General features: G+C 37.4%; 1 protein-coding gene across 5 annotated transcripts in view; it reads left to right on the top strand.

The window, feature by feature from the left end:
- NSD2 (nuclear receptor binding SET domain protein 2) overlaps positions 1 to 23,564 on the top strand; it is a 98,938-nt gene that overhangs the window by 58,216 nt on the left and 17,158 nt on the right. For 4 of the 5 annotated variants that reach the window (XM_051619942.1, XM_051619943.1, XM_051619944.1 and 1 more), the window contains exons 4-10: positions 2,397 to 2,563; positions 2,912 to 3,397; positions 7,438 to 7,582; positions 8,595 to 8,672; positions 10,144 to 10,262; positions 13,363 to 13,444; positions 14,447 to 14,571. In XM_051619942.1, coding sequence (XP_051475902.1) covers positions 2,397 to 2,563; positions 2,912 to 3,397; positions 7,438 to 7,582; positions 8,595 to 8,672; positions 10,144 to 10,262; positions 13,363 to 13,444; positions 14,447 to 14,571 — 1,202 coding nt within the window. The remainder of the gene's footprint in view (positions 1 to 2,396; positions 2,564 to 2,911; positions 3,398 to 7,437; positions 7,583 to 8,594; positions 8,673 to 10,143; positions 10,263 to 13,362; positions 13,445 to 14,446; positions 14,572 to 23,564) is intronic. The other variant, XM_051619946.1, reaches the window with a different exon arrangement.

Below are 23,564 nucleotides of genomic sequence, written 5' to 3'. Positions count from 1 at the left end.
TTGTGTTTTCAGTGGTAGCATGGCAGCTGCAGGAGTACTTCTGTACACTGCATTCTGTTTGAGCCATCTCGTTTTAAAAAAAAAGTGGACCAAACTGAGAAGTTTTGAGGACAGGATGAAAAGAAACCTGAGAGTCTAATTGCACAGGCAGAGTGAAGGAACTGGGACTGCTACGGAGAACCCAGTAAATGGCCCTAGATGCAAAGAAGAAAAGTCATAAACTCTAGTTTTGGGAAGAAAAAAGCTTAGTACTTACGCATATTCAGACTATATATTAAGAAGAACTTGGAAGAGATAAAGGTAGTGAAGCGTAGGGGTGGATTTCCTGGAGAAATAGTGTGATCTCATTCATAGGAGGTTTTTATGAACAAATTGAATGAGGATCTCTCTAGGACTATAGCTAGACTCAGTGTTGGCAGTAAACTAAATGGCTTTTTGTGAAACCTTTAAAGCATTACACTGTTGCTAGAATAGTTACTATAGACTCCTCAGACTAATTTTTCTTGTAGCAGTCTTTCATTGATGAGGCAGTCCCTGTGATTGTAGTCTTTGGATTATTAGGTCTAATATAAGATAAAGAGATGGATTTTGAGAGTAATAAAGCTGTTTATTTGTTCCTAACTTAATTACTCTGCTCCTTGAAAAGAGCAAGGTTTATACTTTGTTATCAAGAATCTCTGTGGTAGCTTTTTATATGAAACTGTAGAAATAGATCTAGTAACAACCAATATCATGTGTCTGAATGCAACCTGTGTAGTAGTAACAGAAAGAAGGGCCCATGTACTTTGAGATGTTCTATCACTTTGAAGTAATATGGATGATGGTCCTTTTAGATATTGCTGATACTTCTCTGGAGTTTCCTTGGAGCCTGCCTTGAGGAGGTTTGACAAGGTCTGAGCAGCCATCATAACTGATAAATACGCACTGATGGGCCTTTTTCCATCAATAGGTATCTCCAGTCCTGTCTTGTTTTCCACCTACCATTTACTGTTGAGGCACCTCAAAAGCCTCCTGTTCCAAACAGAAGAATTATTTTATCTGGGAGTTGTAGAAATATTCAGCAAGGTCTCTGTATTTCTTGTTTCTAGGTTTAGGATCAACAGTGTTTATAAACAGTCTGGGTTTCTGGATGCTAATACATCATTTCATCATTCCAGCTGGTTAGACTTGAGAAGTTTTTACCTTTCAGCTTGCAGGATGTACTTTTTCATGTAAAAAGGCCCCTACTAAGACAGACTGCAGTTCCATCTCCTTCAGTATCCCACTGTCCATGTCTCCAACAAAGGTGTTGAACAGCACTGGTCCCAGTACTGACCTCTGAGGAGTACCTCTCATCACTTGTCTCCACTGGGACACTGAACCATTGACCACAACTCTCTGGGTGTGGCCATCCAGACAATTTCTTATCCACCGAGTGGTCCACCTGTCAAATCCTTGTCTTGTCAGTTTGCAGACCAGGATGTCATGTGGGACAGCATCAAAGCCTTGCACAAATCAAACATCAGTTGCTCTGCCACCATCTATCATCTCTGTAGCTTTCTTGTAGAAGGCCACCAGATTGGTCAGGCATGACTTGCCCTTAGTGAAGCCATGTTGGCTGTCACCAATCACCTTATTTTCCATGTGTCTTAGCAGACTTTCCAGGAGGATCTGTTCTATGATCTTGCTGGGCACAGAGGTGAAACTGACTGGCCTGTAGTTCTCTGGGGCTTCCTTTTTCCCCTTTTTAAAAATAGGGCCTATGTTCCCTTTTTTCCAGTCGGCAAGAACCTCACCAGACTGCCATGACCTCTCACATATGATGGAGAGAGGCTTAGCAACTGCATCTGCCAGCTCCCTCAGGACCCATGGATGGACCCCAACAGGTCCCATAGACTTGTGCATCTTCAGGTTCTTGAGATGGTCATGAGCCTGTTCTTCTCCTACAATGGGAGGTGCTTCGTTCTCCCAGTCCCTGCTTTCACCCGCTGTGGCCTTTGAAATGAGGCTGGAGCACTTGCCAGAGAACACTGATGCAAAGAATCATAGAATGGTTAGGGTTGGAAAGGACTTTTAAGATCATCTACTTCCAACCCCACTGCATAGGCAGTGACACCTTCCACTAGACCACGTTGCTCAAAGCACCATCCAACCTTGCCTTGAACACTTCAGAGAGGGGGCAGATCAAAGAAGTCACTGAGAACCTCAGTCTTCTCAATATTCTGTGTAGGTAGGTCTCCCATTTCCTTCAGGAGAGGGCTCAGAGGCTTTCAAGACAGTTAAGAGGGTTTTTGAAAGGTTAACCAGTTGTACTGTGCTTTTGTCGTGGTAACTAGCAGCTTACAAAAGACTTCAATTCTGAAAGGGCAGAGAACAACCTAAATTGTATCTTAAATAAATTTCTTTTTAATTTTCAGGACAGAAAAAGAGTTTTCGTCAATATCATGTTCAGTTTTTTGGAGATGCCCCAGAGCGAGCCTGGATATTTGAGAAGAGCCTTGTGCCCTTCAAAGAAAAAGACCAGTTTGAACAATTATGCCAGGACAGTGCAAAACAAGCCCTCACTAAAGCAGAGAAAATAAAGGTAAGAGGCTACCAATCAGGCAAGATTTGCAACTTTTTATTTTACTGTTATATGTGTACAGATATAAATAGATATCCTAGAAAGTTTTCAAGACAGCTTGTTTTACAGAGGCTTCTAGTTTTACTTTGCACTTACAAAGAATAGGTTCATTTACCACTATTAAAATCAGTACTTCTCTGCTTTGTCACTGATCCATGCGTGGTATCAGTACTATCAAACACAATTCCATTTGGATGTCTGAATTATAATTATACACGGCACTTAGTCTCTTGGAATAGTTTTGTGTTATTCTTGGCATTTTAAAATCAAACGTGGTCAAATCTCTCACATTGTCGTCTTGTCTTGCAGATGTTAAAGCCTGTTTCAGGGAAACTGCGGCCACAGTGGGAGATGGGTGTTAAGCAAGCAAGTGAAGCAGTAGGCATGGCAGTGGAAGAAAGGAAGGCCAAGTACACCTTCATCTATGTTAGGGACAGACCTCATCTGAATCCTCGAGTGGCAAAGGAAGTCGGCGTTGCTGTGGAACCCTTAGAGGAGATAGATGAGACATCTTACGAAGAAACCGCTCAAAATCTGAAGATGATGAAAGAGTCTGGCATTCCTAACAAGAGGAGGAGAAGGACATCAAAATTATCTGCCACTGATGATATGCAAGAAAGCAGTCAGTTGGAGACTAAGAATACTACTCCTCAAAAGTCATCTGAACAGGCAGAATCCAAAAGAGGGATAGGCTCCCCTCTCAATAGAAAGAAAACTCCAGCATCTACTCCACGAAGCAGAAAAGGCGATGCAGTTTCTCAGTTTTTGGTCTTTTGTCAGAAGCACAGAGATGAGGTTAGTCTCTTTTTAGTTGCTGTTGTTGTTGATTGCCTCTTCTGATTTCTGTACTTAAAGAAACTTCTTTGGTTGACAAAAACTTACGGCTACTGTAGAATCCATAATACTGTGGGCATGACAAGATGTACCTGCACCAAATCTTAGTCTAGGCAGGAAGAGAGAAGGAAATATGTATGAGCAATATAAACGAGCTAACAGTAATGCCATTGTACTTTAAGCGTAAATTATGTTAGTAGCTTCCTACATAATCCACGAGTACTCTGTATTAGCCATGATTTTTTTGAATTATTACAAAATATAGTGGGTATGTATATATATGCTCAGGCAAGTATAACACAGGTTATGCTGTTTATGGCAATCTACTTGTAGTTAGCCTGTACATTCTTCCTGAAGAGCTAACTCAATTCCTTCCATGTGTTTCCTTGTCTTTGAAGTCCTAAAAAAAAATCCATTTACCTACCTAGAATCTTTTGCTGAGCTTCAAGAGAAGCTAGTTACCACAGCATGTGAAAATCACTTGTCAGTGTGCAATCTGCTGGGACAGAAGCTAGGTCCTCTTGAGGGGATTACACTCCAAGACAAGGTAGAATAAGTAAATACCTTAATATGAACATTTCTTAGGAAGACTGTTAGAAGTATAAAAGCAGTATTGGTGTTCTAGCTCATTACTTTAAAATCATGACCTTCACTTTTCTTCCCTACAACCTTCTACTCCATCTGCTGTACAATTCCATGCACTGAAAGAAGCATGAGTTTTCATATTTTCTGGTAATTGTACTACTCCATAATACCCACAGAAGGACCAGAAAGTTAGTGGTGACTTTGTCACACTCTTTAGCTACTGAATGGTCGACTTTGTCATAGGATGTTTGTGTAGAAAACATTAATAGGCACAAACTTTATAAAGAAAAGCTGAAAAACAGATCCTGTTGTATGGAAGTCAATTGATTGTGGTGCAATTTAGGATCTTTAGATCATTGCAACTTAAGCTAATGTTGATACTCAAAATGAGCACAGTGTTACATACACTTTTTAGTGGGTTTGGTTAAATTGAGGGAAGCATTGCAGTTCAGTTTGCTGGCTCAAGAAAATAAAGAGTTTTGTAGCCAGACTATTAAACTGAAATTTTGACATATTCATTAGGAAAAACTGTATGGGTAAATCGTCTGTCTCATATTTGAGAAACCTGAGTTCTACTTCCAGTCCTTCTGTAAGTAACCTTGTGTCTTGTACCAGTGGCAAGGGGAATTTCCTTTCCCTTTAACGTAGGTAGCCAGGAGAACTAGAGACCAAAAACTGCAGACAGCAGGTAACTGCAGATAACTGTAAAAACAGTTGTCCCTCTATATGAGCAGGACAGTAGAACCTGTCTTTCCTTTCTTGGTTCAAAGTTATCTGGCAAAGTAGGGAAATACCATTTTAGATATACACGCTTACTGCACGGAACCTGGGTTACCTGAGCTTAGTTAACACTTCCAGCCTGTCGTGTTGCTTTTTAAATGGCAGTTTTCTGCCCTCAGTGAAAGGTGGAGATTGTATCCAAACTAGTATTTGGAGTTTCCACTTCAGGTAGGCTTATCTGCTTCTACTCCCATGGTTTGCTTTCCATCCAAGAGTTTGTTTTGTTGCTGTTGGTAGCTATTATGATGCTTTAGAAAAAGTGATAACGTTGCTAAAAAAGACTTGGTTTTGAGCTACTTGTATTGGTGGCATCTGAGAGTTTAGTGTATGGCTACTTTAGTATTTGCATGTGGAAACTTAAAGGAAAACTGGATCCAGAAGGGGCTCTCTGGCCCCCAGACTTGGGAAGGCATGGAAGTGAATGGAAAGGAATGATTGAAGACTTACCTTCTGGGGCCTTCAATAATCACAAGTTCTCTTAAAAGTAGGACTGTTTCTGTTGTGTCTTGCCTGGAGTCCAGCTTTGCACAGTAGTAGGATTCATATAGCAGTTTGTCTTTATTAATTACTATTTTTTGTGTTACTTTTTCTGGGGATAGGAGAGTGAGGAACAGTTGAAATTTTTTGAAATCAATAATGGCTGCTGGAAGACTGCACTGCTGGAAAATTGTTTTAGTGTTTAAGAGGCATGCTTCCCTGAGGGAGGCATTGAAAGCTTGGAGCACTTTCATGGTTGTAGTGGTACATGAAGTGTTTTGTGCTGCTACCAATGGAGTAAAGATATATTTTGTACTGGTGGCATTCTTAAATGCTTCCTCTGTGAAATATTGTTTGGATGCCCTAGGATGTACCTGGTTTAAATACTGTGTTTTCCACACCTATAGTGGTACTAATTACCAGATCCAAGAAAAGACATTCCATGTGTTCTGTAGCATAGTTATAAGTAGCTGGGAGAAGTACATGACTTTCATGTACAACAAGATACCAGATACATTATTTCTGGTATATATGCCAGGATTGTGTCTTACTGTGAACTTTGGAGAAGACTGTTGGGCTTTTTCCTTGAAGGCCACCTTTGCAAGAATCCCATAACCATTAAGAATCATGAGTGTCTTTTTCTTGTCATTTTGCACAACTCCTAGTCAACTGAAAGTTGTTTTTATTTGGTTTTTTTTGGTGGGACCAGAGGTGATGTTAAACTGTCATCTCATTTGTGTGAACATAATATTGTCTTATAGAATTGAATAACTCTGTGCTCTAGTTGAGCACAATGAACTGTACACTTAGTAGCAATGGTCAAAAATTATGCTAATTTCTTTTCGTTAAGAAGTGAGATTTATGGGAGGGGTATCTTGTGGGTCTATCTATGTTCTCCTCTCTCAGTAACTTTTTTGATGTTGTGGGCTTTTAATCAAACTTTAAGTAGAGGCTTCTGAAGGTAGTTGTAGTGTCTGAGCTCTACACAGATGAGTTATACCAAATAGAAGCAAGAGAACTCTTAGTGCTCTACTAGGGGGAAAGTTACAGCGTGAATTTCCCTAATAGACACTGAATGATCCCAGTGGAAGGAAGGTACTGCAACTATTCTAGAGAAGCTGGAGAAGCTACAGTCACACTTGTATCTTGCTTGACACCAGGAAATACAATTTTAAAACTTAAGTTCTAAGAAATTAGGTTTAATCATTTCTGCTTATCACCAAAAAAAAATGTATTTCTGTTCTATTGAATGTGTTATGTTTGGATGCTTCGCTTTGTTGGCCTAGTTTTTATTTTGCTCCATGATTTTGCAGTGTTAGTTGGATCATTCCAGTAATAGGATTTTGGAGCATGCTGGGGAATGAGAGGAGAGGGATTGGTTTAAAAGCTATCATTTCATTTCTGTAGATCATACAGTCCTGGAGCTTTCTGACTTCTCTGATTAATCAAATCTGGTTTTACTTCAGTAGAAGTATAGGAATACTGAAGGACTTCTAGGGGATTTTTTTGTTTTTCATACTGGACTTTCTGTTGGTGTTGAACTTCTAGAAACTGTTAAATTCCATGCTGATGGATGTTATATGTCATGCTCATATTATTAAGAAAAGATGCACAGCTTTTTAAGTTCTTAATATTCATAGACATAGTACTAAATTATGAATTAATACAAGAAAATGTTGGATCAGGTGCTAGCTTGTGTAAGTCTCTCTGCTAAGATAGGTGTGATGAGTTTTATCTTTAATGAGTTCTGTGAATTGATGGATGTCTTTGTAGGGAAGTATATATTCCAGTATCGCTTGTCTGTCTTTTGTGGTATAGATTTAAACTTCATCCAGACATACAATTTTTTTTTTGAAAGACCAAAAGACAGGATTTGCTCTTATGCCATTTTTTGAGCATGAAAAGGCAAATTAGATACTTCCAAAACTATTCTTAATACTCCTGAATATGCTAACAGATGGGGTGTTTTTTTTAGACAGAGAGAGAGAAGTGGTTATTCAAAGAAAAACTGGATACAGAAGGTTTTAATCTAGTTCTGTCTGTAGCAGAAATATTAGATAACTTGTTTGTATCCAGTTTTCCAAAGCAATAGAAGTATGTACGCCATTCTTTTTCAGTGGTCACCTTTTTTTAATACAACCCTATTTCTGCATGTGTAGGTGGTTGCTGAACATCCAGATGCTTCGAGTGAGGAGATTGAAGAATTACTCGAATCGCAGTGGAATATGCTTAGTGAAAAACAGAAAGCTCGCTATAACACAAAGTTTGCCATAGTGACCTCTCCCAAATCTGAAGAAGACTCTGGTAAACGTAAAACTGTGCTAGTGTACTCTAACTAAATTTGATATACATAGTGGTGTTAAACTAAGCACATATTTGAGACCTGTAGGGAAAGCAGCTTTCACTGTTTTCCAGTTTTAATTCTTGGTGTTTGTGCCAATAGCAAAGGAATGCCAATGGTTACAATAAACGCAACCCATGAAGTCTACATTTCTTTCTCATTGTTCTGAAAAGTTGTTCTATGTAAACCTTCTGCTGTTTAGAGATTGCTGGTTTCTCATTCTTCTTCTGCCCATAAGCAGCTGCCATTCCATCCACTGACTGTTATGAGTGGATGGTGGGAAGACAAGACAAAGTGTTACTAAAGTATAAGTTACTTTTTTCCTAGAACAGTTAGGTAATGGTTTAAGAAGTACAATCAGTTCAACAGCTTTTGTTCATAGATACCTAAAGTATGTTACCTCGTGTAATCATCAGCTCAGGAAGAAATAGTCCAAACTTTACTCTGAAACTTTCACCTTTTTGGCACTTTATTGTGCTACTCAAAGTTTTTAGGACATTGTACAAGATTGCAAATCCTCAGATCCTTTTTTTCCCCCACCCCCTTTTATTTTTTTGTTGCTGTTGTGTAGCATATGGTTTTGATAAACAGTCTCAATTATTTTGCAAATATTGGAGGGGTTTTGGAGTTGCTTACTTGAGAATGAGGAAGATAGTTTGGCATTTGCATAAACCTTATAAAACTTAACTAGCTATATTTTTTTTTCAAATTGAAATAGCTTTACAGCACTGTAAGAAGACTTATTACTAGAAGCCAACAGGTGCTGCTTTGGGCAATGACAAGAATGAGAGGGGGTGTTTGAAAGTTTGTGAGACTTGGAAATCTTGTATAAAAATGGCAGTCAGTTTTGTTAACTGTGTGTGTGTGTGAAATAACATCATTTTGTGGACAATTGAAAAGTTTTTAACTTTAAAATTTAAGTGTCAAATATTTGGATATCAGTTTAAAAAAAAACAACATTCTGTATCTCTCAAGGTTCATCATTGAAGAATATTGGAGAGGCCAAACGTAAAGTGTTTCAAGACTCACCTAAAAGGAGATCAAGATCCAGAAGTAATTGAAATTTGTGTTGTGTGCAAATAGTTCATCATTATAAGTAGCTATTGAGTGTATTTTTTTATGTAATCGCCCACATATCATAATCTCTCTATTTTATCTCAGATGTTGTCTTCCTTGACGTTAGAATTTTAATGGATCCCAAATTAAATATCTAAACACTGTAATGCTGAATTTTGTTCACCTTCCTCAGTGTCATATTGCAAGAAATGTAATTGAAATTGTACCTGTACCAGGTGTTTTTAGTACATATATTGTGTACATTTATAGTTATCTACAGATGAAAATATGTCAGTTCAATCATTCCCCTACCCAAATCCTCTTATCTTAAACTTGGAAGAATATTGTGGGATTTCTTTTGCTGGCTTTTTGTAAGTAGCAGGTTCTCCTGGAGCCATTTCAGTCTGCTTTGTGTATTCAGAGTCTGATAATAGAGTATGTCCTAGATTGTTTAGATAAGAATATAATTTTGAAAACTATCCATCTTTTCAAGTTGCTATATTTTTAATACTTACAGCTAATTTTTTTTCCCACTGGAATAGAGTGCTTGTAGCTGCAGGGCAATTTTCAGTTAACATATTTGTGCCCCTGGAGCTTGCAGTCTTCATATTAATACTACTCTGGCTTCATAAACTAGAGAGTATAGGAGAGTGTAATAATGTTGTGATTTCATCCTGATGAAACAGACCATTTGCTAAACCTTCATCTGTCTTTTTGAGATAGAGTGAGTGCAAACGATAGCTGAACCTATGGAAGGGGTATGTAGTTTAGTCACAGACCTTTTGTAGTTTAGCAGCTGCTTGAACTTTACAGTGAACAATCATCTAAATACATTACTAAGTATGTTGGTTTAAAATGGCCAACATTATTCTGTTCTTACGATTTTGGTTCACAAAGGAAGGCAATCTTACAGTCTTATGACACAGAAGTAAGCTTGTCAGAGAGAGTCTGGAACTGCCATACTAGAAAGAGAGAATTAATCTGTACAGTGGCAATATCTTGTCTTTTCCAGAGTCCCCTTAATAGATGTTGCCAGATTTTCATCTGTATCATTCGGAGAACTCAAAGGAGACTTAAGGAGGAGACTTAAAAATTCATTTCAGTGATAAGACACTGTTAGAAAGTGTCAGGAGAGTTAAAAGCTGTATAGATCAATCATGTGCAGTCTGGTGATATGAAACAAATGTTGAGCAGTAATACACAGATTTTTAACCACTGCTTATCCAGGTAGACTCATCTTTCTAAAATGAATATGAAACAGTTGATTTGGATGTGTTCTAAAGTTAGTCTTCAGCCAGAAACCAGACCTTAAGCATTAAGAGGCCATCAAACTGTGTTAATGTTTAACAATGTTTTAAAACTAATCACTGAAAGAAAAGTAACTTAAATAATTAGATCAGTTCAAAATAATTTGCAAGTGGGTTTTAGATTATTTTTCATGTAAGTTTCCCCCATCCCCCATCCCAAGGTAACTTACATGGAAATAAAAGAAACCAAAAAAAGAGGACAAAGGAACCTACAGAAGATTTTGAAGTTCAGGAGGCACCTAGGAAAAGACTCAGGATGGATAAACAGAATAATCGGAAGGTAATTATGTCATTGGTTTGTTTGGGTTGGTTTATAGCAGCACCAATCACATTGCTGTAGTTAAGTTTGTCAGCATTTCTGTTTTCAGGATTTAAAAAGTAATGTCTGTATATCAAACCAAACCATTGTAAATATTCTGAGATACATGTGAGCTCATCGCTCTGGGATTGTTGGTTGTTTTTTTTTTTCCTTGGGTTTTGAGGACAGAGAATATGGCAAGTTGCACTTCCTACTTAAACTGTGGTGAAAATGTATGCTGAGGAAGTTTGTTTCCCAGAGGAATGTGCAGAGGCATGACCTTTCTGTGTTGTCATGCTTTGTGGTTCTTTTTCTTTCCTCCTGAATTGGAGTTCAGAGATGCATGTAGGAACATAAACCAAAGTATCTTTAGTCAGTATTTAATTTGGACATATGTGGAGGGGAGAAATGAAAGGAAGTAAAGCCAAACAGAAAAACCTTCTCAAGAACTGGAAGCCTGTAGAACATGAGTGGAATGCTGACCCATGTCAGAAGTTAGGAAACTGCAGTAAATATTACAGTGTATTTATCGCACAAATCACAGGCTAGTTTTCAGTTTGACTTGCTTGTAAAAGTGAGACTTCCTTACATAGGTCACTAAAACTGTGTTTATGGATACAGCCCAAATCTTGTTGAGACTTAAACATAGGTTTATTTAGTCATGTATATAGACGAGTGACCTTCATGCATTTTACTTGTGTGGAATGCATACCTCACAGGTGTTTTCTGATATGTTATTACAGTATCATACTGTAGTGTGAGTATCACAGACTTCATCTCAACTTCAGTGGTACAGCAATCAAATGAAACAACCTAATATAAGGAAAGGTAGTGGATTTATTTTTTAAATTAATTACAGAGGTCACATTTATAGATGTCAGTTTGTTTGGTAGGCTGGTTATTTAATATCTCTGTTGATACAGTGGATATTCAGACAACTTCTTTAGACTTCAATACAAAAAATAAAGAGAATTTCAGATAGCCAGGCTTAATGAACTTATTAGCAAGGAACAGAAATAATTCTTAGAGAAATGTTGTGACATTTGCAGAAAGAAGGGCCAAAACTGATTTTTGCACTTCTTGCTCTAACAGGTTAGTTGTTAAATATTTGTTTTATATTCTAGGAGAAGGTTTTGAACACTTTTTAAACTTGTCTAATTTATTTTAATTCACTCTAATATACTAGATCCATGGAGTTATTAAGTTTACTTATTCAAATTAATTCCTACTATGAAGTCCTTGGTTTGACTGTCCCTGAAGTTACTTTTTTACTGTCCCACCAGCATTCGTATACTACATTTAGCCTATATTATCACAAGTAGAATGAAAGGTGGTTGCAGCATAGTTCATGCAGAGGAAGTTCTGGTATCTTTGACACTGTGATGCAGATATGAATATTAACAGGAAAATAAATAAATGAGACTAATAATTCTTATACATACCTCTAATAACGCTGTCTTGCTGATGTGCATTTAAAAAGTGGTGTCCTGTATCTCGTCCATTTTATCACAACTAGTTAGAAGGAATCTAGTGTGTGTAAATACTAGGTAATTTGGAAACTCTAAATGCATACAGCAGTGTTTGTGCTTCTGCCCACAGAAGCATCAGAGATAATGTAGAATGGTTGCTTTGTGGCTTTCTTTCATGAATTATCTCTTGGACTTCTTGTCTTCACCAGCCCAGGTTACCTCTAGCTGTATGTGCTGCTGCTCGGTAAAGCATTTAGTGAATGACAGTGAAAATGTCTATGTAATAATGACTGAAAAAAGCACTAACCATGCACCTTCCTTCTGTTCCCAGTTTACCCGTAGGCATTTATTACAATCATTTTGGATAGGAGGAGCTTTAATGACTCTTTTTCATTATGTTTCACTTCTTGCATGAAGTTGTTGAAGGTTGTGCATTCTCTCCTTTTTGTCCTTCATTCTTTGTGAAATCTAAATGTTTCACACTAAGTAGCTAAAACTCAAGTACCCCTATGGAAGTTTTGAAAATTTGTAGAGCTTTTGATAATTTGTTGGTGCTTTCATGATATATATAAAATTCACATTAACAAAATGAACTGAACTGTACATTTGAACTGTAAATTACATTTTTTACACAGAAGTGTAACAGTAGTCTTACAGAAGTAGTATTGGGAGCCTCCAGTGGCATCTGGTAGGGTGTCTTAGTCTTGAAGTCAGTAAAAGTACAGTTTAGCAGACCTGTATTACAGCAGCCATTCATATTTATTTTACAAAGGAAACCTGTCCTCTATCCTCTGAGGTGTTCACCTGCACATCTTTTCTAAAACTGAATGTCAGATGAAGAGTATGATAAAGTATGTAAAACGTTATGTTAAGTAGTATTATTTTTACTGATCAGGTGAGCATTTGTCAGGGTTAAGCATTCTTGGCTACAGTTTTAGTGACATTACTTGAATGAATTTGTACCATACAAAATAGAAGAAAAACCACAACAGTGGCATGTGTAAGGAACAGTGTCTGATTTTGAGCAAAACTTCCCTGGTTTTCAGCCTAAACTTTTTCTGATAAATTCTCATTATGGAGTAAATTTATGTTTTGTTTATGCTCCCTTGAAAATAGTGGGTTTATTTTGGAAATGCTGAAACAATCTTAACCATAGTAATTTAAAAAATAGCACTGCTGTAAGTTGTGGAGTTGAAAACAAGTCTCTCTCTGCACAGAATTTATTCTAAAATTTATATGATAATTCTGCAGTTCACCTTTAATAATTAAAGGTTTTAATTTGACCAGTTTAGAAAAAGAATAGTAAGGATACTTACATGTTTCTTGTTAATTTAAAGCTCCCCTTTTTGATATGCTGAGTTTGGGATGGTTAAGTGGGATGCTGGAATACTGTGTTCTTTAATTTTTCTCATTTGTGTATGAGTTTGTACCCTGTGCTGTAAATTAGTTTTTTTAATCACTTAAGTGGGGCTAGCTTAACTACATTACCATTCAGATATTTGTAAATACACTTTCTTTTTGATAACATAAATCCAGAAGTAATTTGCCAGTTTTATCCAACCACTCATAAATTAGGAGGTTTTTTATTTTTTTCGTATTTTTTTTTGTGACAGAGGGAGACAAGCAATGACAAAACAGCAAAAACAAACTCTTCTAAGGTCACAGAAACCTCCTCTTCACAAAAGAACCAGTCAGGTAATGTGGTCAGAATAAGTTTTAATGTAACTTTTCAGTTAAATAATTTTAAAATAAACAGTTTTTCTGAGGCAGCCAGCTAAATTTCACTGAGTAACCAGTGGCAGCCACTATGGCAGAGGTGGGGGGCGGGGAGTGTGCCCTCTTCCTTCACTACCACCATTTTGCAACTTTACACTTGATTGAAATTGTGCCTTGCTGATTTAGAGCAGCAGTTCACAAGTTCACCATTTGATGGCACCAAATTAAAGCTATTGCCGTGTGGTCTTGGCGAGCAGTAATACCAATCCTACTGAGCCAATTTGTCATTGTGCATTAGCCCAATAAAACCAGTGCAGTGACCATCAATGCAATCAGTTACTGTGGGATTTTAGTCCTCTTAAACGATGCTTGATGGGAGGCAGTGTGGAGCACAAGAGGGAATTCTGAATACCCTTGGGACCAAAATTCAAAGTCAGACTTGTTAATGATGCTCAAGTTTAAGGTAACTTCTGTAAGAGCATGTCTCTGTAGGTATTGTAATGATATGACAGAGATGAATGTGCTCCAGCAAGTTCTGTGCTATGTAGAAGTGGTGATGTGCCATAGATCAGGTCTGGTACCTGGCTCCTGTATTTAACCTTTCTCTCAAAAAAGTGTTAGTGGTACTCAGATTGTGGTGAGGTCACGTAGGCCTTCTAATGTTTATCTGAGGAGATAACTGTTACCTTTGCTTTAAAGAGATCATAAGTCACAAGGTATTTGTGATGAGCTGGAAAATATTGGCGAAAATTTCTTAGCCATTTGTAGTACATGTTTGATTAATAGCAAACTCAGTGTTTTTAAAATCTAGCCAAAACGCGTGGTTTCAGAACTTACTGTGCATTCTCTCAGCTGCGTAGGTGCCCAGAAGACCTACCTAAATCTTTCCTTCCTTCATCTGAAGGAATATTTTAAATGGCTTCAGGGAGATAACGTTTTAAAGTTCCAAACTTCACTTTGTAAACCAAAATTATTTTACAGCAACGAAAAATCTGTCTGATGCATGTAAACCTCTGAAGAAGCGAAATCGGGCTTCAGCAGCAGAATCTTCAACTCTTGCTTTTAGCAAGAGTTCATCTCCTTCAGCTTCCTTAACTGAGAATGAGGTAAAAAAAAAGTGGTATTTGCACACAGCCATTTAATTACAGAAATTTTCAGGTGTGAATCTTGTTTAAAAAAAAAAAAGAAAAATCAAAGGCAAATTCTCTAACCTTGGTGCTCTAGACAAGTTACAGTTTTGGCCTCTGTGAAACCTGTTAATGTGTGCATTGCAAATTCATTTATTGTAATACGAACGTCTGATTTGGAGACGTCGAGATATTATTGTGGTTTTTAATGTATTTACCAACAAAGTTTTAGAATTGTAACCTTCTATTAGAGGCAAAGTAAAATGCCAATGTGTTCTGTATTTTCTTCTACAGACTTTATGTAAGTGTACTACATTAGTTACATTATGTAACTCAATATCATCATGTTGCCACAGCTTTTATATTGAAGCAAGTTTCCTAATCCTCTGTTTGATATAGAACTGGACAGATTTCTGAGCAGAGCCCCTTTGAGCTCAAATTAGTTTTCAGGCTGTTTAAGTGCTATTTCTCTGTGATGCAAATAGCTTCATCCTCAGTAGAGTTAAACAGGCAGTGAAGGATGTATCTTTTTGATACTTACTAATCATAGTCTTAGCTCTGCATATTTAGAACTGCAATTCTTCTCAATTGACATACAATAAATAAAATGTATGTACCAGAAGTGTATCCATAGAATCCGTTTAACCTTTCCCCAAGACATCTATGCTATTAAAACAAATCAGCCAAAGAGTGGCAGCATGAGGGAGAGAGAGCTATGCATGCTGTTCTGCAGGTGGATTCAGAAATGTAGTTGGTAGGATTTAGTAAAATATCCATAGACAAACAGCTTCAAGCAGTTTGTGTTACAGAAGCTGTAGAGAAAATACCTGCCTGCTAACATGGGAGTAGGGCTTCCAGCTATCCTAGAGACTTCTTCATCTCCCCTAACAAACACATGAGATGCTTAGACACAGTAAAGAATGCAGTTAAAATATCTAGGCAATGTTCAGTAAATTGGGGGGGGGGGGGAAAGATGGCATGTGAATGGCTGTATTAACTTACTGTAACTGGAAAAATATTCTAACAAAAAGCGCAACAAATTCTCCCTCTTCTATCCCAATAAAACAAGCAAAGGAAGTCCCACAGGTAATAGCACCCATAGCAGCAGTCAGGTAAATAATACTTGTTCTCATTTTGCTCTCTCAGTCAAGAGACTCGCACCTCTTGGCTTACCAGCTTCTGCTGGGTTGGTTTTACTGCTGGGACTTGCTGTGTAATGGCTGGTTGTGTTTGGGACCAGCTATTCAGCCAGAGCAGTTTAAGGAACATACTGTCTTTTGGGGTCTAAGTATGCATCTCTAAATATTGTCATCTCAGGAGAAAGATTCTGGTATTTCTAGATACTGTGTCTATAACATGAAATCTCCACAGATCTTTCTCGACAAAATACTCAATTTTGTAGGATTTTGGGTTGTGGCTTAACAGTTCACATTTAAAAAAAAGGATATGGTTATATAGGCATAGATAGAAATTTTAAAACTTAGCTCTTACTTTACTCAGCTAGTGCTGAATAGCAGATGTGAGAAAAATTAACATCACACACTGCTCACAGAACACAGATCACAAACCATCAAGTGAATTAATTGTTTTCATGGGTTTAAAAGGTTTTAAAATATCAAAACCATCCAAATCAATATAATAGCAAATACATCCTGTCAAATTACAGAGATTTTGCAGGGCTGAGTGCAGGGGGGAATAGGTTAGTGGTCCTTACCTGTTTTAAAGCTACACTGGCCTGAACTTGTACCAACTAAGGATTGGACCCAGTTTATTTACTATTATATTTGCCTTTAAATAAAACAAAAATGTAAGGCATGTGTTTCTGAACTTACTATTGATCTAATCTACAAAACAAGGAAAGCTGTAAATTTCGGATTGTATGAGTGGCTTTTAAAACTTTTTTTTCCCTTTTGTGTTATTATTTAGCACTTGTCTAAATGGCTAAACATGGGTGTGCCCTGAGAGCATTCATCCAGAGAGAAACCTCCAGAGTGTTAAGGCAAAGAGTTAAAAAAAGAAACACAATCATGCAATGATGAGAGCCTTGCACAGCTAATTGAATAGGATGTAATTCTTCTCAACGTGAAATACGTTTACTAATTAACTTTTATATTTCTTTATTCACTATAATACTGCTAAATGTTGGCTTAGATGCTATTTTAACAAAGACAGAAAAAATTCTGCATATTCCACAAGCACATACACTTCCACGAGCAATACTAGGTGGATTCTGGCCTTTTTTCTTCTCCCTTCTTTCCCCCTAAGCTGTTTGTGGACAGCTGGTTCCAGAGTGGAACCTGGATTTGACTGTTATTTGTCAAGGACTGTTGCTAGCTTCACACCTCATAAATGTCAGTTCATTGCAACTAAATTCTGGGAAAGGTATGTTCAATAGGAAGGATGTGCTCCATTTTTTCTTGTTTGGAAGATGCATCTTATTTGACATTTAAAAAAAATACTTTTGATGCTTTTTGTTGTTTTGGGGATATTTTTTAAGGGGTTTACTTGGAATATAAAATCAGTCAAGGCCACATTTTTTAACTATAAGTTACTTTGGGGTAAGACAGGGGTGGGGGTGTGGACTTCTGCCTTAAGAACAAGTGAAAATTTATAGACCTGACATATCAGAGATTAAAAGGTAGGCTTTCACTCCCTTAAAAAAATTGGGCTTTTATTTTGTTTTAGGGTGGATGGACAGAAGCAGTAAGATGTTTACACATGAATAAATAAATTTCATACCTGCTTTTAATGTTGAAACCAAATACTTAATTTTATTTCTAGGCACTTGACATCAGTAGTCAATTCCTGCTGTAGTTGATGTGAAATACAGTTTTGTTTAAAATCTAATTCTTAATGAGCAGCTGGTAGAGCCAGATGTGAGAAAGATACTCAGCACTTCGGAGTCTGCAAAAGCTCGGAGGAGTTTTTTACTGCCTATGTAAGACTTGGTGTAACCATCCAAAAGCTCATGATATTTGTGAGAAATTAATACAGGTGGTGTATTCTTTTTTTTTTTTTTTTTACCTTGGCCCTCCACCCCCCAGTAATGTAGCAGGTGCCAGTAGAGTGTAACCAGTATTTTTTTAATAAATAAAAAAGGCTTTACGTTACCATTACTGCTGGATTGTTGGCACACTTGGTGTGTTTGCATGAAACATATCTGCTTTAGCTTTTTGATCCATTTTTGTGGTTATTGGCTGGCTTCATTAAATTGGATGGATTTGTTGAAAGCAGATGTCATAGTATCCTGCAGAGTGTAGATACTACTTTTGAATTTGTCAAAGAAATTGTAATTTTTTTCTAAGAGAGGACAAAATAAAGCACATGTAATACTCTCAATTCTTAGCTAGTCTGTCGTTCATCATATTCTCATGAATTATGAGCTGACCAGCAGATGGCAGTTTAAAGAAGCCTCAGAAAGATTTTGAAGGTGTTGCTTTTCTTTTAAGTTCCTTATATCTTCCCTAGAGGGAATTCTTTCTGCTTTCTGTAACATCCAGTGTCAAAACAAGCTCAGTTGCTGGTTATAGCTACAACTTCTTGCATTTTCAGGACCTAATAATGCAAGTTATAATCATGCAAGCCTCAAGTTTTGCTCTTTTTCTGCATATTAAACAGCATTTTTTTTTCTCATTATCAATTTGAGCCAGATTTGGTTTATCTACATTTTTAATGGGTGTTAGCATGTATACACCATGGAGAAAACACATACAATTCATAAAAGGTAAGGTATTTGATTGAGAAGGCAGTCATGAGATGTGTACAACTTGCAACTAGAAAAGTATATCAGCTCCATTTATTGACCCTGGAGTAAAATACTCTAGGCACACTTACTGAAGGTAAAAATAGCTGTCTTTGAGATCCTGAGAACAGGAAGGAAGAAAGGAATTAATGTTATTTTAAACGAACTACTGCCCTAAAGAAAAAAATAGTTGCAGTAACTTTGCAGGTTGTTAAACAAATTCATTGTGCTTCTAGCATTTCATTCTAGCTTCTCTCAAAGATAATTTTCTCTTCAAAACAATAATTAATGATAATTTAATATACAGTGCCACTTTAAATCCTCTGAGTTAGCAGACAGTTGTTTTCTATGTTTGTTTCTGTATGCCTATATGTTTCTTATTTTTCCTGTTTGGAAGCAGCAGTGAGCAGTCAGGGGTACAGTTCTGTGGAACACTGCAAGTAATTGGACTTTTCTCCCTAAAGCTTATACCAGTTGAAATTAATCTGCATCACCCACCAGCTCATACAGTTTTGTTACAATGCTTCTATTTTCACGTGGAAAAAAAGTTCTAGCCTTGACTCTTGTTCTTTGGCAGCACATTCTGTGTAGAAAATTAAGAATCTTATGTAATTATTCTCATCTTGTGTATTACTTAGGCTTCAGAGTGCAGAGAATCTGTTTACTGAATGTTTACGTGGTGTAGGTTTTTATTCCACATCCCCTACCAAAGTACCATGAGTATCTGTAGGCAATTTTATAATGTTTTAGAATGTTCTCAGAGTTTTAATTAACTTTCCAGGCAAATTCAGAAATGCATAATATCCTTATCTGAAACGTCTTAACTCCTGCTAATAATAAAAATGAAACCTGTCCCAGGCCGTCTTTTTTGCTATTCTAGTACTGTGTACACTTGTGGCACTGCATACTTAAAGAATTTATCTAGTCTAGCAGTATGGGCCAAAATACCATTCTTCATTCAGTTCAGGAATTCTTATACTGAAATAAAGAAAATGTTAACTGTAACTCAATTGGCTCTGTCAGTTTTTCTGTCTCCGTGGGGGTACACGATAGATTGTGCTTTGAATACAGTCTCATCTGTTGTTTGTATGTTGGTTGTTGACTTTATATAAGTTGTGCTTAGATTAAAACAACACCCAGCCCTCTAGCTGCTGAGATTTTGTTAATAAGAAAAAAAAAAAAGTGCAGTTGGGGTTTGTCTGTGGAAAGACTAAAGAGTTTGATTATCAGAACATGCATACTCCAGGCCTTCTAGGAAAAGCTCTTAGCCAGACCAGACCACTTCCTCCTGGATGACTGTGGTATCGCAGTCACTGACTCCAAAGTCATGTCAGGAAGTGTGAGCTTGTAGCAAGTGTCCTTAGTTTTAAGAAAAATGGAAGTTAATAGCCAGCAGCATTCAGAAGTCATGGAAGCATGCTTCTAAAATGCTTACAAAAAGGTGCAATTGATCAGTTAAAGATAGCAGATGGACGCCACTCAAGCCAATGAGTGTCTTAAGACAACTCTGAATGAGTGGTAGGTCACTCTTTGTGGGCCCTTTTCTTTGATGGATCCTGCTGATCCTGCTGTGGAGGTGACTTACCTGCCAAACAAAAAAGCAGATGGAAATCATTTTCTGCCATGCTTTGTTTTCATGTTATATACTCCCAGCTTTCCGATAAGTATATATAGGGGATTTTGTTTCCATTTGATGTTCTACAGATGGGATTATAGAACAAGAGATGCTCGAGTAAAACAAGGGGAAGTGGGAGGGTAAACTGTTCTGGCTCTGGGAAAATTTGCCCTTTAGTTGCTTTTATAACTGCTTAAGCACAATGTGACAGAACACCACCCTTGTCTTGGATATGACTAAGGCCAAACCTTGTGTTCTTAATGCTTAAGAAGTGCTGTTAAGCAAGCATATATGAGTAATACAAGAAGTGTTTTTATAAGACTGAATGAGTTAATGAAGTGAGTTTTCTGAGGAAGACTTTTTCAAATGGAAATTGTGCTTTGGTAGCTAGAAAAGTCTGGCAAGGTGTGTGACTGGTGGACTAGTAACTTGGTGCCTATGCCAGTGTGAGCACCGTAGGTCCATAAATGTTGGCAGCTTTTTAACTCAAAATTTCTAAATTTGTTTGGAACCTTCAAGCATTGGCAGCAAAAGCTTGTCTGAATTGGATCTGGAAGTCCTAGTGAAGCTGATAAGCACAGAAGTGTGAATGTTGTTCACCTTGCAATTGCTAACGCACAGTGAATAGTATTTGAAACTTCCTTCTGCTCTGTGAGGCGTGAGTTCTTGCCTCAACAAATACTGATGCTCTAGTCCCCTAGGACATCCTTTAGCCAGGAGATGCTTACAGGAAAGAAACAAAGACACCACCACCTTCCTGCCCCCAGGATAACATGAAGGCAGCGAAGGTGCTTTTATAGATCATCCTTTAACAATGAAGCCTTTATCCTAAACCTGAAACAAAAAGCATGTTTAATAGAGAGGTCAGCAGCCGATTGAGGGCCAGTCTTGACAAGCAGAACATCTCCATTTTATGGTCTTACTATGCTAACTTCTTAAATTCTTGGGCTGCAGACTGGATGAGCATAGCCATTTCTTTTCAGACATAGAATTTCTGAACCTCTTTTCCCTTGGAATTGCAATGTAATGTTTTTGCTGGCACTGGTATTTACTATTTCTTTTTGGAGCTGTCTGAAGGAAGTAGAAAATTTTAAATGACAATTTTTTTTTCCTCAAATGGGCGAGTAGATGCAGCGAATCTCCACAAAAGCATTTGGCTTCATCCTCACCTGCTTCTTTAAAAGACAGCATCATTTCAATGTTTAAATTCCAGGCATCATGTATCAGTGTGATCGGATGCCAACTGTGAATATATCGGCACCTGTCTTTTTTTTTTCTTTCTTTTTTTTAATAAATGAAATTTCTACCATCCAGATGTGGAACTAACAAAACCATTTGCAAAGCTCACCCACATGATTCAAGAAATATGCAAGCTGAGTTGTACATACCAGCTTGCAGCCAACTTTTTTTGTTGTTGTTGTTTTTTTAAAGCCAGAGGGAATGAAGAACTGGCTCGCATTTCTGCTGAGGTGTGTGGCTGAGACTGGAATCAGGTACCTGGTTGCAAAAATAAATGCTTAAAAAGTTGTTGTAGACTTGAACTCGACATTTAGATGTTTTGAGTGGTATGAAAAATGTTTATGTTAGTGCTTATACTTTCACCTTTGAACGCTTTACTTGGTGGTGCAGTGAATGATGCAGTTAACTGAACCTCAGCGTTACAGCTGAGGGAAGTCTTGCAGTAGGGAAAACATTTGAGAAGTGATTTTGTACACTGTTTCTATCAAATCATCTTCCTGCACCCTGCCCCTTAATCTTTTCAGAGAGCTTCAATCAATAGGCAAAGTTAAGAATATAAAGATATGAACTCACAAAATGCACGACTGACTCCCTTTAAGTCTTATTTTAAATACACAGAGCTGCACACATTTCATCCTCTTTTCTTAGCCTGCCCAGCAGGCTTCATCAAAACCAAATTCTTATTTAATCAATGTAATAGTGAGGGAAAAAAAATTATTTCACAAACAATACTTCCATCTGTGTGCACATTGTATATCCCTTTTACACAAAATGGGGAGAAGTAGTTAAGGACGTAGTAAAAAAAGTAAACCTCATATTTAGCAATTAAACAATTACCCAGTATTCATTTTTGGTGGCTGGTGTAATCTGGCTTTGCATGTCAAATATTGCAGCATGCAAAGCATTTTCATTCAGTTGAGAATTAATGCTGAAGATTGCTTTTATGAGCATTCTGATGTAGTCTCTCTAAAAATAGGTCAGTGTTTGTCTGAAAGAATCTGTTACAACACTTCTTTGGGTTATTGTGAATACCAATTTTTAGCATATAGTTCAAAGGAAAATTAAAATTACTCTGGGGACACAAAGCCTTGGTTATGCTGATCTTCTACTCTTGTGGGTCTGACTATTGCCAAAAAAAAGTTGTGTAAGATGTATGTTCAAAATACCTTGAGATGAGTAGATTCAGTGCTTAAGCCAATGACACGTTGCCACGTAAACATAAAGAATTTACAGAGGCGCCAAAATTTTGCCCTGGTTTTCCTCTGTAACAAACATTTTCCCAATAACAAAGCTATAGAGAACCTGGAAAAAAGCAGTAATGTGTCCTTGCATGTTCCCTCCAAGTCTTACCTGTGTGAGTAGTGAATGAGGAGATTGCCTTGGGGAACTGACAGTAAAGTTGTCACTTCTGTGAGCAACCGGTATTCTGAACCTCATTGATACCAGAAGTAAGTTCTGGTCCAGCCCAAATGAAGAGCAAAACATTTGGTTTTTTAGGCCAGTTTTTCCCCCTCCTCACCTGTGTACACAGCTGGGCAGTTTCCAGTAGAAAGAGCAACATTTGATTTCTGAAATACCACCTGGTTGCTTAGAGGCAGCGCAGCATGACAGCCTCTGCAGGCAAGTACTTGCGAAATAACATTGATGTTGAATAATTGCAGGAAATGGGAAGGAAGCCTAGCTGATGTGCAACGTGTAAAGTTTGATGATACTTGCAATGGTACTAACTTCAGCAGAAGAAGGGTATCTTCCATGTTGCAGCATCAGTAATTGCTAATGAAAAGTGGAGGTGATGACAGAGCTGGGATAGATTTCATTGCTATACTTGTCACTTGCTATAAACCTGAAGTGAACAGCCTTGCCTTTTTGCCCCTAAGACTGCACTCAAAAATAGTACTTTGCCTTTATGAGAAATAAAAAATTACTCAAAATGTAAAAGAATAAAGTAGCAAACCAGCAATCGCTACAAATTGCTAAATAACAGGTTTTGCCACTAATCTAAATGTTGATTACTTTGAACCTTGGCCTGAATATCAGAAATTAATTACACTGAATTTACTCTGCTAAGGAGATTAGATTACAAAAGTAAGGACAAGACAAGCTTTGGCATGATCACAAGAGAAAGATTTACATTTGTAACTTAACAACTACAGAAAAAAGCCCCCCAAAAAACTGTGCTGATTTTTATTGAATGCTGTGATTTGGGTATTTGTATGGGAACTGTTAGACCCTACATAGTGGAAAGTTGTGTTAACAAACCACAAAAGCCTTATGTTTCACTTTAGCCGTGGCTGTTTCACGTCACCATGAACTCACTTCCAGCAACTGTCTCATAAATCATATTTAGTTAGTGACTCTTGTAATCTAAAGGTATTT

The sequence above is a fragment of the Apus apus genome, chromosome 4 (genome assembly GCF_020740795.1).
Source record: "Apus apus isolate bApuApu2 chromosome 4, bApuApu2.pri.cur, whole genome shotgun sequence".
NCBI classification, from domain to species: domain Eukaryota; kingdom Metazoa; phylum Chordata; class Aves; order Apodiformes; family Apodidae; genus Apus; species Apus apus.
The sequence above is the reverse complement of the archived record's forward strand: the minus strand, read 5'-3'. Positions and strand labels throughout refer to the sequence as shown.